At 35.0% G+C, this 16,635-nt stretch overlaps 1 protein-coding gene across 20 annotated transcripts in view; it reads right to left on the bottom strand.

Moving 5' to 3' along the window:
• Positions 1-16,635, bottom strand: part of PCM1 (pericentriolar material 1) — a 42,464-nt gene that overhangs the window by 9,018 nt on the left and 16,811 nt on the right. For 8 of the 20 annotated variants that reach the window (XM_083833493.1, XM_083833492.1, XM_083833482.1 and 5 more), the window contains 20 exons: positions 16,365-16,576; positions 14,603-14,757; positions 14,392-14,521; positions 13,523-13,657; positions 12,590-12,780; positions 11,904-12,104; positions 10,714-10,936; positions 10,452-10,597; positions 9,202-9,395; positions 7,917-8,094; positions 6,896-7,248; positions 6,187-6,345; positions 5,342-5,398; positions 4,011-4,183; positions 3,800-3,928; positions 3,067-3,187; positions 2,607-2,744; positions 2,227-2,360; positions 768-902; positions 202-399 (listed from right to left, as the gene is read on the bottom strand). In XM_083833493.1, coding sequence (XP_083689619.1) covers positions 202-399; positions 768-902; positions 2,227-2,360; positions 2,607-2,744; positions 3,067-3,187; positions 3,800-3,928; positions 4,011-4,183; positions 5,342-5,398; positions 6,187-6,345; positions 6,896-7,248; positions 7,917-8,094; positions 9,202-9,395; positions 10,452-10,597; positions 10,714-10,936; positions 11,904-12,104; positions 12,590-12,780; positions 13,523-13,657; positions 14,392-14,521; positions 14,603-14,757; positions 16,365-16,576 — 3,362 coding nt within the window. The remainder of the gene's footprint in view (positions 1-201; positions 400-767; positions 903-2,226; positions 2,361-2,606; positions 2,745-3,066; positions 3,188-3,799; positions 3,929-4,010; positions 4,184-5,341; positions 5,399-6,186; positions 6,346-6,895; positions 7,249-7,916; positions 8,095-9,201; positions 9,396-10,451; positions 10,598-10,713; positions 10,937-11,903; positions 12,105-12,589; positions 12,781-13,522; positions 13,658-14,391; positions 14,522-14,602; positions 14,758-16,364; positions 16,577-16,635) is intronic. The other 12 variants (XM_083833497.1, XM_083833496.1, XM_083833499.1 and 9 more) reach the window with 3 other exon arrangements.

Here is a 16,635-nt window from a genome sequence, read left to right as displayed (position 1 = left end):
TACATTTCCCATTTAGAAAGTCTACACAACTAGACATCTGTAGCAGAGAATCAATAAATTATGACCACACAGAAAAACCACACCACAACCACCACCCATATATACAACATATGAAACTAAGTTAATCAAACAAGTTTAGGAAATACAGACATCTATGAAACTTAGAAAAGCTAAATTAAAAAAAAAATAAATAAAACTAACCTCTTTAGCATAAGACTGTATCTCTTCAGTTGTTTCTATTTTTCTTTTACACCTCTGCTTTACAGAAATACTATTGCTGTCCAAGTCTTGCATGAGTTTAAAGAAGGCTAATTCATTAAATAACACCTCAGAAATCTCCACAAGAAGATCTTCTCCACAATCTTTTAGTTTTCTACCAGCAAATTTTGCCAGTGAATCCTATGAAGAGAAATAATACTTCAGTTTTTGAAACAAACTTTCAAACTTCAAAAGACTAAGTACCTGCCATATTCTTAACTCTAAAAATTAGTTAAGTATTAAAAATAAAATTACAAACTCTTATAAACAGGTTTAGTGTTTTAAACAGCTTTTATGTAGAATCTCAATACCATAAAACAGAACTTATCAAATTACTGATTCAATCTTCACGCTTGTAGAAAAAAAAAACAGTAATTACTGATTTTCAGAAAATCACATGGGCTATCACCAGAGTTGTAAAATACTCCTTTAGGGAATCTAGTTTTAACTGTTGCTGATTATCCAAATTGCAATATAGTATTGCAAAACAATATTGAAAAGCTACTAACCTGAAGTATACTACCGAGTTGCTTATGAAAGAACTTCACGAATTCTTTACTTTCATCATTCTGTTGTGTAAGAGTCAAGACCATACGTCTTACTGATGTCAGCAATTGAGAAGAGCATATTTCATCCATGTGTTCCTAAATATTAGGGGATGAGCTTAGTTACCACTAAAAAAAGTCAGCCCTCATCTCAAATACTGAAATTAATTTATTAAAAAAAATGCACTCAAGGAATCGTACTGCAGGAATAGATTGTTTAGGTTCTAGCTCCCTTCACAAACCAAACGAACACAATTATAGCAGCTACCATACTTCATTAATGACTGATCCACCATGACACACAAACTATCTCACTTATATGTCCAATACATACTAATGTACTGGATGTATGTATGTCATCTTTTAACATTTGTACAATTGTATTAGTTACTGTGTTACATGTGTATGAAAGCGTACGCTAAGATACCTACTGCTGTAAGCTTCTTTAAAATTGCAAACGAAACAGAAGCCCTCATGCACTGAGGTGGTGGCATGTCAATCATACAGAGTTTTTAAAATTGCAATTAATATCAACTAAGCACCTTATTACACAAACCTAAGCTTACATACCCGGCATATTATAAAAGGGAAGTTGAACTCAATGGAGATGACTTATGCATCTTACAACTTAACATTCTCTGCTCCTTAACCTTGCAAAGAATGAACTGTGATTATTTTTCCTTCTTTAAAGAATTACGTTTCTCTTCTGTATAGATAGAAGTTCACAGGTTCTCAAGAACTTTAAAGATAGTTGTAAGCATGAAGAATTAATGTTAATCAACAACAGCTATTTTTCAAAAAATATCTCAAGTTACATCGTATGTAGCAGTTTGGTTAGAATTTTTAGTTTTTCTGAGCAAATACTTCAGAAATACATTTCCAAACATTTCTATATGACTGAGTCAGCTCCAAACAAAGAAATCCCTGTTCTTGAAACCAAAGTCCACCAACCTTACGCAATCTAGAAACTTTACCATTTCTTTTTCCCATTAAAAGCTCCACAGAATCTTTCCGTGGAGTATTTAATCCTTACTTCATTCTCAGCAATATCTGCAACTTAGTACATATTGGCAGCTGTTGCTAAGATGTGAGTTACCCATTTTAAATAAGTGGAAATTTGAAAGATATCTGATGGTAAACATATCTTAATAATAACTTAAAGTTATTTACAAACTAAATCCATTATTTTGGATCTACTCTTCAAGTACTGAAACACATTCACACATGTTCAACAAAGTGCAAGCAAAGAAGTTTGCTTTAGAACCGTAAAAAAGTATTATATTTGAAATCTACTTTTATTATCTTAAACACGGAAAGGCTATCACTTTTTCTATTAATTCAATATAAACAATATTCTTCTATGCAAGTGTAGAGCTTGTCTTATTCTCCTAACTCTTCAGACATTTCTGAAAAGAATTCTTACCTTCAGAAAAGGAATGACCTCTTTCATAATGGCTTTAATCTGCCGGTCAAGCTGCTGAGTATCTATGCGAGGACATGGAACAGCAGAAGCTTCACTTGACTGTGGTGCAGAAAGACACTCACTGGTGCTTGGACCTTGTTAAAATAGAGTGCATGTCTAAGTCATTCAACATTACTATTTGAGAAATATCATTTTCAAAGATATACATTTTCTTCTTTTAAAGTAAATCAAGAATTTGCTTAAGTACATTAAGATTCTATGAAGCTTTGCTAAGTTTTCAATATAAACGAAGAGGAAAGCAAGTCAGCCAATTAAATTATTCTTGATATTTAGAATAATTATTTTCTAAAACTAAGCAAAATATGTACATATGTGCATACCTTCTAATTTAGCAGCAGTAGCACCCTGAAAATTACTAGAGCAGCCCTCAGAGTCAAGGGTACTTTCAGCTTCAATTTTCATACGCTCATATTCCCTCATCCTAGCCAAAGCTTGATCTAAGTGAATCACTGTGTTGCCTATATTTAGAATAAAAACACCTTTTAATCTAAATAAAGTTTTCAATGGATAGACAAGTAAACAGATATAAATTAGTTCAAAGCCATAGGTTTTAAAGTTTACACATAATTGCAGTTGTTATAATGTTTTTTTTACATACACTTTGATCAACTCAAAGTGTTTCAGAAGTGGCTAATTGCTCAAAGTTTTGTAATAAAAAACACGTAGTTACATACTATATCAAAAAAGAAGTGCACTACATAAGAGTGCACGATTGCAGGCATTTTTGGAGAGCACGTGAAGGAATAATACTTGCGAGGTTGTAAATCACATCATTCTTACCCAAGTCATCAGTGGCAAAGGGTTCAAAATGAGAAGATGTAGACATAGTACTCCCATTGTCTGCATCATTTGGTTCACAGTCTTGGCATGCTTCTGTAGGGAAGTTCTTGTCAAAAGTTTCCTAAAAAACATCGATCAGCTGAATACAGAGCAGAACTGCACCATGCTCTCACAGATGTGAGAAGCAGTGAGCAATTCTTTTCAGCCACATGCTGTGGTATTAAGGATTATCACCAAGTTGCCTAACTGGTTTATATCCTGAAAGCAAGATTTTTGCTCCAGTCCGGTAGTTCTAGCATGTCTTTTTTTCTTCTCCAAATAGTTAACTATAAACACATAAGAAGCTAAGCAGAGGCATCAGTAGTTTCTTAAATACAAAAATTCAAAAACTGTTTGAGAACCTTGTGATCAGTACTCACCTGACCTTATTCACAGGAGGGTGGGTATTATCTATTTTTGAGCATCAGTATCACATTTATTCCCTTCATATCCCCTTTATGTTCTGTTCCTCCCTATCATATCACTAATTTCCAGTGTAAAGAATCCTTCCATGTTTAATCACTTCTGCATGAAGCTTCTCTTGCATACCTCCATTCACAATTTTAGAATGTTTATTAATTTTTGACAAATTCAGCCACTACTGTGCTTATTTCATTACCCAATATGCATGTAAATTGAAAATACAGGAAAAGCTGACAGTAAACTAGCTTCTGAACTTGAAGTTAAAACTTACATCATCTGTAGAAGCAAGGCTTTCACTGGGAGTGAGTTCAGAGTTAGATGCTATCCATGTTGCAGAATTCAGCGATTTTGTACATTTGTCTTTCTCATTGTTCTCAGATAAATGTCTGGTCACTATATCCTGGAAAAGATAACTCTACACTGTATAAAAAAGTATTTAGATTTGTTCAATTCATACATAAGATCCAAAATTTTGTGCATACCTGTAAAGCGTATAGAGCCCTTTGCCTTAGGTAATCTGTGTTTAACAGTTGTAGCTCATGGAAAAGTTCAATTAGAAAGTGGGGACGAGACTCATTTTGAGAAATAAGAGTTGCGACTTCAGAATAAATTGTGTCCCGCAAAGCTTCAAACATAGAAAGATCACTACCAGTTTCTGTAGGAGAAAAAAAACCAAACAACTCAGTACTTGACATGCATCCAATTGAAAGAAAACTGCTTGTTACATAACAAGTTAGACCTCAATCACTGTAGATTCCACTATATAGCTGCTTTCTTAAAGCTTATTCATCTCCTGAAGGCAACAAAGTTTTGAACATGCTGAAATAATTATTTACTCAATCCTTTAGGTATGAAATATAAAACATTCATATGGATCAGGTTTTGTTCTTACTATCGAATATTTTTAGAAAATTCCTTATTAAACAGAATATTACACACAACACAATGTTGCTTTCAGAACAGGTATTCAACACTGAAAATCAACTTTTAACATATACAAAACAAGACAACCGAAAGTCCCAGGCATATATAAATATTCCCTATTTTTGCAAGAAATAATCAAGAACCTGAAGGAAACTCTAAACTGAATTCAGCCACCCATCCCCACACAAGCATAAATCCTACATTCCCATACATTACATGTAGGCTTACATAAAACCTCCTACCCTTAAGCCCAATTACATATACACAAGAAGACAATGTGATTCCTAGTAGGACTCCTAACCCTTTGAAAATTAAAGGGATTATCCTTATATTGCAACTTCTAAATTATTACACACATATTTGGACAAGTGTTGAATGGGAAAAAAAAAGTTGTATTTTGAAAAAACTCAGCTGAGTTTAACAGATGCATATTTGTTAGTATTCAAGTTAATGAAGTTATCAGTTATACAGCTATTGTTACTGCAAATAGTTTACCAGAATTTTTAAGCATAGAGGCAAGCTTTTTCAACCTGCAATAAACCTTCAGAAATTGCTTCCCTTCTTCATAACTAAAATAAAATAGCAGCTTTTACATATACCAAAAATGCCCACTGAAATTAGTTTTTGTTGTAGAGTCTACCTGCATATTTTCCACTAACAATTATGACTGACCAAGAACATGATCAACATTATCCACAACCACAATTTAAAGTAGTACGTGTTGTTACATATCATGCAAACTACAAGTTCTCTTGCCTCGTTTACAAAGAAGGTGCTGCAACACCTAGTTTTGAACATCTGCTAAACAGTCTGAGCTGTAGGACCAAAGCTAAGAGGAGGAGAAAAAAAGTAAGAGGACATTGTTGAAGCTAAGCAGTGAATGCATTACCTGGCACTTCAATGCATGCATTTCTGTTAGACTGCTGCAGAATTCTCCTAGCATGTGCTGTAGGAAAGTGGGGATAGACAGTGATAAACACAAAAATGCGCACCAGAAATAAAGACAGGGTCTATACAAAACAGCAGGAGGAAAACTGCTTAATCATCCAAATCACGTCAAAGCTGCTTATTGTAAAAACTTAACTGGTAAGAGTTTATTATATATACACAGTAATAAACAGCTCTCAGTGTGGACACAGCTACATTGACAAAGCTGCACATCGTGCTACAATGACTAAAGTATCTGCATCTTTCAAACAAAACAAGGTATTGGCAGAACCTAAAAAGACACAAAAGAGAATATTTTTATGATATAGACACAAGAAAAGCAGTGCAGATGGCAAAAATGTAAGGGATTATGCGATGTTATAAGATTTAATTTGAATGATATTTGATAGAGCTCCTTTAAGCATGGACAGAAAGAAAACACGCATGCAGTACAGGATGTAATTAAAATGCTAAGCAAAGTTGCATCTGTTGGGCAATTATCACTTTCCATAGAAATACCAGGAAATTAGTGAGGTTTTTGGTTGACTAGGTTTTTGTTTTACATTAAAATAAATTAGAAACAAGCTGTAATCAAGTACCTAATCTACAGAGAACACCCAACAGTAGTCAATACCCATCTGTTAAATGCTTTTGTTTACAGAATCTTTAGAAATTAAAAAGCAAAATCCACACGCTAAAGTATATTATTGTCTTGTCATAATACTTTTAAATAATACACTAGCAACTAAGGATACCCTTTACACAAAGTTTACATGACCATAATTATTGAAATTCAGAAAACAATACCTGAAGACATTTCTGTAGATCTACTGTATTTAATTATTTTTTCTAATTGTTCCCGATTCCTTTTGCTGAACACCTTTGCATGAACAACCTCTTCAGAGTGTTTGCTTTTATTGCTTTTGCAGGGTTCACACACACTAGAAGCGCTTGCACTTTCATAACCTTGTGGGAGGGAATGGAAAGGGAATTTAAAAAAAGCTTACAGTGTTTTATCACTGTTGTAAATAGGTTCAAGGACTATCTCAAAGATGCAAAACACCAATGTTGTTTCAGGTTTTCTTCTGTTCACTGAAGTGATACAGCAGCACTGAATCCTCAATGACTGCAGCAGTACTATGCATGATAGTACTGTCCCTCTCAATCACTACATTCAGCTAATTCCGCATTTCACTGAAGTACTTCTTCCATCAAGTCATTCAATTTGAACGTGAAGACCTAATGAAGAGGAAGATTCTCCAGGCCACTTATTCCATATCTTCATATATCTGTATCCACTATGCATTCAAATCATGGTTCCCAATAATTTATGCTTTTCATTTACCGAAATACTCAGAAAGCCTCGTGTAGTTATGTAAAATAAATTCTTATTTCAGTAAGATTTATTTCAAGAACGTATTACAGAAACCATTTATGGAGAGTCAATTCTCTGCAATGTAGAGTTTATGTACACCATGGCAAACACAACATGGATCAAGATTACTTTACAACCTACCAGTATTTTTAACTCTGCCTTTCAGTTGAGAACTCTTCCTCTTATTCTTCGATTTGGGTGTTTTATCTTTTGATGCCAAGCTTGCTTGCGCTGATGCTTTTCTGGATTTAAATGTCTTTGTCACAGTAGTTGGGTCTACTGGATCAGGCATGCTACTGAAACTTTCCAAAGACTCTTCCTCAAAGTCTCTTCTCCTGCTCATATCGGACTGATTTTTATGACTAGAAGCAACGTTTTGTACTGAAACTGAAAAACCTGCTTTCAGGTGAGACTGATCATCTTTTTTCATTTCCTGGCTATCATTAAGCCAAGTCGATCTTTTTTCCATTTCCTCTTCGGGTTGTCTGTGATTCCTTCCATCAAAAAGAAAGAAACAGCACAACATATTACAACATAATATCTCAGACATTCTCAGTATGTATTACCAAGCAAATACATAACTTGCATTATGGAGGAAGCTATCTGCCCTAGTTACTTAGTCATCAACTGAACGCTATTTAAAAGAAAAAAAGTAGCAAGAACCCTTCCAAACTGAAAACCAACATCTGAAGAAATTCACATTTCTCACTGATTTCAACCTGAATATAGTTATGCACTTTATGTTGTATTCAAGTAGTATTATAGGACAAAATAGTCTTAAAACAACATTCACTACTATAGCATAAAAACAAAATCACTGAATTTACTCATTTCCCCTTGTTATTTCAACTGCTCGTGTTCAAGACAGAGAAGTCTTCCTCCTCTTATAAAATGCATCCAAAAGCTATTCCAATGCTAAAGTCAAGCTTAAAATGTTCGTGAAGTGATACATTAACTAATATACAGGAAAAAAACCAACACAACTGAAAAAAATGCACATAAAAAACCTTGAAACTGCAAAATTAAAGCTCGTCTTGTAAATCACTTGTTTTCATTAAATGTAAGTTCCCTGAAAGAATGATGAATTTCCTCAAGTCCTGTGAGGCTGGGATGGGGAGTGATGAGACCACTTAAAGGAAAGTTGCACCGTTGCAATCGATACCTTTGTTTTTCTGCTCCATTAGAGGGACTACTTTCAAAAGGTTTGGGGAACGCCATATACTCAGTTTTCCCAAAAGCATTATGATCTACAGGATGTTGCTGCTGCTCACTGCTGTGTGGGGAACCATTGTGTGCACAATCTCCAAATCCAGATGGAAACACTGGACTGTAGTTAATACCTACAAAGTAAACAAGAATGTTAGAAGGTACTACATCATTTGTCTGTGCAAATCTGAGACATTTTGCAGCACCATCAAATTTTGGAACAAAAAAAAAAAAATCGGGTAGTGAGCACTGGCACAATTTGCCCAGAGAAGCTGTGGATGCCCCATCTGCGGAGGTGCTCAAGGCCACCATGGATGGGGCCTTGGTCATCCTGGTCTGGTGGGAGGTGTCCCTGCCCATGGCTGGGGGTTGGAACTGGGTGGGCTTTAAGGTCCCTTCCTACCCAAACCTTGGAAAAAGCAAAAGATTTGCTTGGAAAAGCAAAAAATTCTCTCAACCTGAAAATGCTGCAATAATGAGGATTTATCTTAAGTGCAGGTTCCAAACGTCACTAGATATTACACATCCCACTACAATCCCATCAATGTACAGATAAAGGTATTTTAAGAATACTCACACCTACAAGCGAAGGTAAAAATTACAAGTTCCAAAAAACAACCCACACCAGAGTTCTGAGAATGAAGACTATCAGTTCTTCAATGACCAAACTGACATGAAAATTCCAACAACAGAAGTATTCACAGGGTCAAAGATGACATAATATTTATTTCAACTTCAGAATCTTCAAAGCAGTAGCAAATTGAACGTAACTACTCTTCTGTGCAGACTTTGTATTATTTAAAATATTCTAAAACGGAAAATAGACCTGAGACTCTGAAAGCTACCAAGTATATTTATGCTCATTTTCTGAAAAAGCTAAAATGCATTATTGTTTAAGACAACTTAGGATTTGTTTTTTTTTAAAAAAAGAACAGTAAAATACCTATTTTCCAATTTCAAATTCAGTGGTAAAAGATTTGGTGATGAGATTCGGAACACTGTATCCAAGTCAACACTCTATACATCTGATGCAAACAACAGTGAGTAACACGTTGTTATTTATAGGTATTTCAAACCATAACAAGTACTGAAATGCCAAAAAGTGAGAAACTTCTGCTCGTTCACGTACCGTTTAAGAACTTAAAGCCACAGAGTTCCAGCAAGTTCACATTAAGGTTTCAATTAAATGAGGGAACAGAAATTTTTAAAATTCACTTTTTCACACTTGCAGTAATACTCACCTGGAGCAAAGGAAGAAAAATTGGTAAATCCTGGTATATTAAACAGGTTCACAGGCTGTGGAGGAAAGCTGAACGGACAGAAAACAGGAGATGGAGGTGGTGGTGCACTACTGCCTCTCTCCTTTCTTGAAGGCTTCTCTTGACACTGTTGTTGTTCTTGCTGGCGCATAAGATCATTTAACATTTGTTTCAGCCTTGAAAACAAGAAAAAATAGGCACTTGGGGAAAAAAACATCTCAAAGCTTAAACAGCACAAGAAAATAATTTGATAGAAATAAATTAGTAGGATACTTGTATTATGGAATGACGACACCATACTAAAAATGCAACCTGAACCACTAAGAATGGCTTTGATGGTCAGTCTAAAAAAAAATTGAATTATACTGAGTAATCTCAGATTCTTATTTTTTCACCTGCCCCATATAACCATCACAAGTTAAGATGCGTAAACTACGTTTCCGGTATGTATGTGAAGTGCTTCTCCATTTGGCTAGTCAAAAAACAACTTACTTAATCCTGAGTGACAGGCACAACTTAAAATAAACCGCTCTGTACTAGTGGTCAAGTCCACAGAAGTTAAACATCCTTGCAAGAATGACGAGAAATTCACTCAACAAAAAATAAGTAGGAAAATTAAATAGAAACAACGGAAGATGCAAAAATACTTGAAGCAATTGTCATTAAAATATTACACAAAAGAAATAGTAAATACATGTCACTTATCAAATACAAAGCAAGGATGAAGATCTTGACGTTTTCTGCCATGAAGTGACATAACTATCATTTTTAAAAACATGATCATTTTTCAAAAGGTAAAAGTAGCACGTCCAAGTCAAGTGTAAGTTAGTATAAATTCTGATTGACAACCCCAAGGAAAGAAAGTTTTCCCACCATCTTTCTATAGCTATTAGAATCCATAATCCTGCTGGGTAGTCTAGCAAAAACTGAAGTCATAAAAGCAACATTCAAGGAAGCAATTTTATATCAAAAAGCCTGATAAAGCTATTGCAACAGGTTTTTGGTAAAGATGCCAATATTTGCATCTCTTCACTGAAGATTATTCAAAAAAAACCATCTCAAAGCTATTAGAACACTTGAAAAAAAAAGTATATAATTTCAATAGGTTGCATCGATTCAGATGCTCAATAGTCTCTTATTTAACTGTTATCTCTAATCTATTATTCATGTATCTATATTCTCTGTTACTGAAGTATTTCAAATTACACAGTCAAATACTAATACAGACAAACCTCTGAACATTATTCTGCTGCCAAGTCAGCTGAGTATAACACTGGTTTAACTGATGCATGATAAGATGTATTTGTGAAGATGCAATATTATTGGGCATCATACTGTAAGGGCCTGTAAGCAAAGTCTGTAGAAGACAGGAGAGCGCCTGTGGAAATAAAATACACGACAGGGACAGAGTTACCAAAACCAGAAGTTATTGCTGGAAAGAATTCATAAAAAAAAAAATAGAGTAAGAACAGTGAATTAACTCTTCATGCCTACCTGCTGGTCCTGCATCAAGGTCTGACAAATGCTGACACTAAATTCAAGTTGTTTCTTCAACTGATTGATCTGTTCTTGCCATCGTTCTTTTTCTTCCACATAGGAAATTTCAGACATCCACCGAAGGTTCTCCTGACGTCGCATACTGACGTTTTGCTGCTGCCTGGTTTTAGACAATGGACGGTAATTCCCATCTGCTGAAAGAGGACGGACATTTTTCCACCTATGGGAGGGATGGGGCAGAAAGGAAGAATGAGTACAGAAGCTGACATTTCAGATCTTTCCCTTTAATGACACTTCAGTTATTTGAATTATGTTGCAGTTGTATGTCAACAGCTCACTTGGCACAGGCCGTTTCAGTGTGCCAGCTAACCTTCCACGTGATTTTGTCAACCTAACACTATCCTAAAAAACAAACGAACAAGCAAAAAGTAACAGCCACCACTGTCAAAAAAAAAAAAGAACTGCTAAGGATGTTTCTGGATCTTGTTTTTAGTGTTGTCCAGTATTGATTTACCATAGCTTCTCAGATGAAAATAGAAGCTGTGCCTCTGGTATCTTACTGTATTATGTTGATTGCTTCTGAACAGAAAGCCTTATACATTAGTATTCATTAAAATTATTTTGTTATCAAAAAGAGGAAACCAATTGAAAGTAAATGTTACTTTTAATGGGGCATTTTCATTACAGCTCACACAGATTATTAATGAAATCAATCAGGTAAGCAAGAGTTAAAAACATTCATGTTAATTAAAAAATAGCTAAGAAATAGTTTTCAGTGCCGCAAATGCCAAAAAATGAAAGCAAAAGTTTAAGCACTGTTTTTTAATTCTCTGAATGTTTTATTTTGAAAAGACTGAACGATATCACAGCAAAAATTTTGATGTAGATTATCTTCCACTATGGTGCTTAAAACAACATGGCAATGTAGGGAACTACAATGCAACACAACCAGAGAACTGAACGGCAGACAACACTTAATATGGGTGAAAACAGAAGACAATCTAGGTTAGTCGTGCACGTTGCAACTACAGAGGCTAAGACAAAAGTGCCACTGCAAACAACTCACCAGCAAGTAGAAGGAAATTCCACTTTGTTGCACTAGGGTGCTTTGCATTTAATGCAATGCTTCTTCCACCCCTCCCAAATACACCCAGACAAGCATCAGACCAACAAGTAATGCCACTCACCTATCCTTGTTTTCTTTAAGAAAATACACATTCTCTGTTATGTGGTTATTGGGATAAACAGAGAAACTATCATTCGAACTTGATGCATCTTCTTCCTCTTCCTCTGCCTGATCAAGTCCATCAGAGAGATAACCATCTTCATCTCCATCCTCTTCATCTAGTGCACACTGGGTAGAGCCCCCCCAGGTAGCCATTGTCCTACTAAATATTGGGAAAAAGAGGGCTGTCTGTGAAACTGGTGTATTTTCTCAATTTATGAAAAAATATTAAAATAATCTCTTGCCAATTGCAAGTCTATCAATTAATCAAACTGAAAAAAAATCATTTAAACATTATCTCACTAGCACAAATGAAGCTGGTATTCTTCCAATACTGCTGAGTAAAATAACTGGAAAATTACTAACACTACAAGTGGTGTAAAGATGAGGAAACACTGAGCATTTGGCATTTTCCACACATTCCTCTCTCCTCTCTTCTGGTGAGCAAGGGAGACTGAATATGCTGGGAAAACCCACAAACCTGGCAAGCTGCCAACTAACAGTCACTTTAGAAATCAAGAAAATAATTTACTGCTCTATTATATCATGCTCTGACAATGCTCAGACAAATCAGAAATGCCTCAAGACCGAAACCTCACTAAACAGAAGCACCCACTGACTGTTGCAAAGAGTGATTCATGTTCTTACTTTTCTGTCCTGCTTTGCTGTGGAGTATGGTGAGCTTCTGATCCCTCACTTTTAACAGAGGCAGCAACAGTAGATATTGTTTCCGCCAGCTCTCTCTTCCTCTGATGTTCAGCCATTAAAGCTTCAAGTTGCTTTCTTCTCCGTCGCAACTCCTCTCTCAGAATCTCATGTCTTCTCATCTCAGACCATAACTGTTTCCAATAAAAAGGAAGTCATTCAAGTGTAAACAAAACAAAAGAATTCAGACTTTTTTTTTTTTTAACAACATGAGACAAGTTATTCTATAATGCTCATCTGGAAGACAAGTTCTGAAATCCTCTTGAGGAATCAAAGTGCAGCTTTTTAATGACAACAGAACAGGCATTTCCCGTTCAGCCTCATCTAAGCTGTTAAAGTGGAATTTATGAGGAATGCTGATGATGTCAGAGAATGTCTCTTAAAAGAAAAAAAAGGTATTTTTCAGATAATTGTTTCTGATGTCTAGTCCCACTGGAAACAATATTCTTCACATCTTCCTCCACATCTACAAGTACTACCATAATTTTCAGATCGAAAGACAAAATAATACCCAGATCAGTAATCAAGATGAATTTTTGGGGAAGAGAGGAAAAAGTATGCAAAACATACACTAAATTTCAAATACAGCTATCATTTTCTTCACAGATGACTTGCCTGTCATATGCCCTATCAAATGCTCAAAGAATAAATTTAATATTCATTGAACTTCCCCATTAACATTCAACAACTACTATCTTTGGGAAAAGATCTTTTGCTAGTTCAGGTCATTATTTACTTCTTTCCACACTTTATTAAACTAGCTACTACTGTACTCTCCAAACACAGTACTCGAAAATGGGTCCAAGCTACCTAGAACTTTTTTCCTTTTTAAGTATGCCCTCTTTCTTAAGTCTAAAAATATCAAGTATGAAATACCTCATTGCCAACTGGTACAGATTCATCGAAGTCAAGTAAAGGCTTGCCAGCCATGTTATACTCATTCATGGCTGGAGTTGAGGCTGCTGGTGAAGTTTGCCTATTTGCTGGGCAGTTACCCAGGCCAGCTGACAACTGAAAGAGAAAGCAGAAGACTAACTTTCTAAAAAACTTATCCACTGTTAACACCCAAGACACTTCAGGCTTCTTGAAATAGCAGAATTAGTATTCAGTGAGAAACTTGATTTGAAAGCCCCTTATATACTTATTTAAGATAAAGCAACAAAAATCCTTTTTATGTAATATAGCATTATTTAATGTTGTAGATGCACAGCATTGACCATTTACTGCTCACTTCATAGAAAATTATCTTTAAAGAATATGACAAACAGTACAGCACCATGCAATTCAGTTGAGTACAACTGCAAGTACAAGATTTTGATCATGTTTATGAGACATAAAATTGTTTCACAATAACAGAACCTGCAAATGGTTAATGACAGGATTGAAAATGCAGTGACTAGCTAGGTACAGCAGATAGACAAATTTCAGCCTAAAAATAAGATAGAAGGTTCTCCACTTTTGAAGACCTGAAATTAAGGCTGTGCAACTTTTGAGGACCAACAACAGCAAAACAAGAGCTTGATACAGCAATCACTGAGCAAGAGCCTGCAAAGGAACGAGATAACCAGAGCTCTTTTTTAGTTTTAGAAATCCAACTTCTTATAATATGTAATACGACTAGTACCAACTGTAAGTTTTTTAATCCAATTATTATATTAATCCAAGTATTATACTTGGAAAAAAGACAGTTTGAAAAGTACTTTTCACTGCTCAACAGCTTAAGGAAGCAAAGAAATTCTACCTACTTGAAGGTCAGGACAAGCTTTCTGCAACACTTGAATTTTTTCTTGAATTTCTATCAGCTTTCTTCTTTCTTCTTGTAACTGCTTAAGTTCCTGTTGCTGCTGCTGAAGTTTAGCTTCATAGAACTTCTCCCTGTGTAATTAAGTTACACACATTTTACCTGACAAGACATCACTTAAAGCATGATTCTACTGTCATCAGACAAAGACATACCTTGCTTTTTCATTCAGTCCTACATCCTTTTGCATCTTATTGGTACTAGCTCGGACATTATTTGGTTGTTGCTTTGTCTCTTCCATCTCACCCAAAAACAAGTCACCCATATTAGATGCATTTGCAGCTGGTGCTTGAGGTTCTGGACCGTCATCCTGAAAGGGTGTAAGAAAGGTAGTCAGACTATTTTAAAATTGATACACAAAATATAACAAGTTCAGTTTGTCAAACTAAATTATTTTATTCCAAACTAAATAGTCTATATAGTTTTACCTTCAGTTTAAATAATAAACAGAGAGGTTATCATCTTCATGTCATCCTGACTTAAAGATAACTTAAATCATCTGGTTGAGATAATTTAAATGTTAAATTATCTGGTTAAAGATACTTAAAAGTTATAAAGCTCAAACTGTTGAAACCTCCAATATAAAAGCAAAATAACTTGTCTCATTCTGTGAGTCTGAGTCACTTGAATTGTATTTATGCCCATGACTGAGTGGACAGAAACACACGAGCATGTCAAGAAACAAAGTGGAAGGAAAAAAGAGGAACAGAAGGAGACTGAACAAGATGAATTAATTACTGTAGCTTTGATATAAAATATTACTATTAACAGCTTCAAATAAAAACAAAACTACTCTCAAAAAAATCAAATATTTTGTATTTTAGAAGCAGCCTTCTGCATGGTTCTCTATTCTACTTTTTTTTTTTTTGCTAGTTTTTGCATTCTGTGCTCTCAAGTGAATCTGAAAATATAGAGCTATAGCCACTGCTTTTTTTTTTTTTCCAGCATGCCACAGCCATACAAACCTACAATACTATTACTGATTGCAAAGATGGGAACTTCGTAAATATCAAGGAAAGATTGAAGACTTGCCATTATTTTTTTTAAACGTTGCTCTATTATCTCTAATTCTGATTTATACCACTATGCAGCTAACATCTTTGCAGGGATCATAAAGAACAAGCCTAATCCAGATGCTGAGAATTTTCTGACAGCAGTATAATCTTGGAATAGCTATATACTATCTACACTGTTGCTATTACAAAACATTCTAACTCAGATCGATTTTTAGAGTTCTCACATAAAACTTTCCCCATCTCTCATACAAATCTATGCAGACATTAAATTAGATTGTGCTTAAATGTAAGGTTTCCATAGAGACATTAGATTCAAGAAAAGCTCTTTTTAATATAAATCATGAAAATTAGTGAAACATTTAAATTAAAAGTCAATTCACAGCTGGCCCTTGAGAGTCTTAAAAAAAATCCCCCCAATCCCACTCAAGCATGTTGCAACACTTCAAATAGATCTGAAGATTTTAGTCAAAAAGAATTCATTTTTCCCAAATGAAACACAACATTGCAAAACCTAGGATTCCAGAACTAAAATTGATGAATATTCATTAGGAGCTTAAAAATGTAGATCAATACTCTTTATACATACATATATATATATATACACACACACACACACAAGCACACAAGATGTTGTGGTTTATTTTTTTATAATCCAGTGCTAAAGTTAACTATTAAGGCCATTCTTGTCTTATTTAGTGTCCCTCAGGAAAATTACAGATTTGAAATTCAGAAGCAACCACCTCAGACAAATCAGTGTCTCCTTTCCCCAGCCTAATAACGCACATTATAAACAGTAAACTAAGCAAGAGTTTCTCTCTTATTGAAACTCATATATTACATGAAATAATGAATAAAAGTTATATTTTCATGCATGGATTTATATTCAAAAAAAAAAAAATACCTGCACCATAGCAGCAAGGTTTTGTAACTGCCTGAGTTTCTGCTTTGCAGCTATGAGCCTATTAATCTTCTGCTCGAACTCAGCATCTGCAGCATCACCCAGGCTGCTTCTGTGACTAGGTATGGAATCTTCACTAGCTCTATCTTCGTCCACTTCATCATCTTCACCTTGTGGTAGGTCAGTCTCTTTGTCATCCTCCCTATTATGGCAGTCTGGAGGTGTGGAGAGGGGAGGAAACAAAACAGCACTAATGACATATTACTGAACTGCT

Source organism: Anser anser (assembly GCF_964211835.1).
Source record: "Anser anser genome assembly, chromosome: 4".
Taxonomy (NCBI): domain Eukaryota; kingdom Metazoa; phylum Chordata; class Aves; order Anseriformes; family Anatidae; genus Anser; species Anser anser.
The sequence above is the reverse complement of the archived record's forward strand: the minus strand, read 5'-3'. Positions and strand labels throughout refer to the sequence as shown.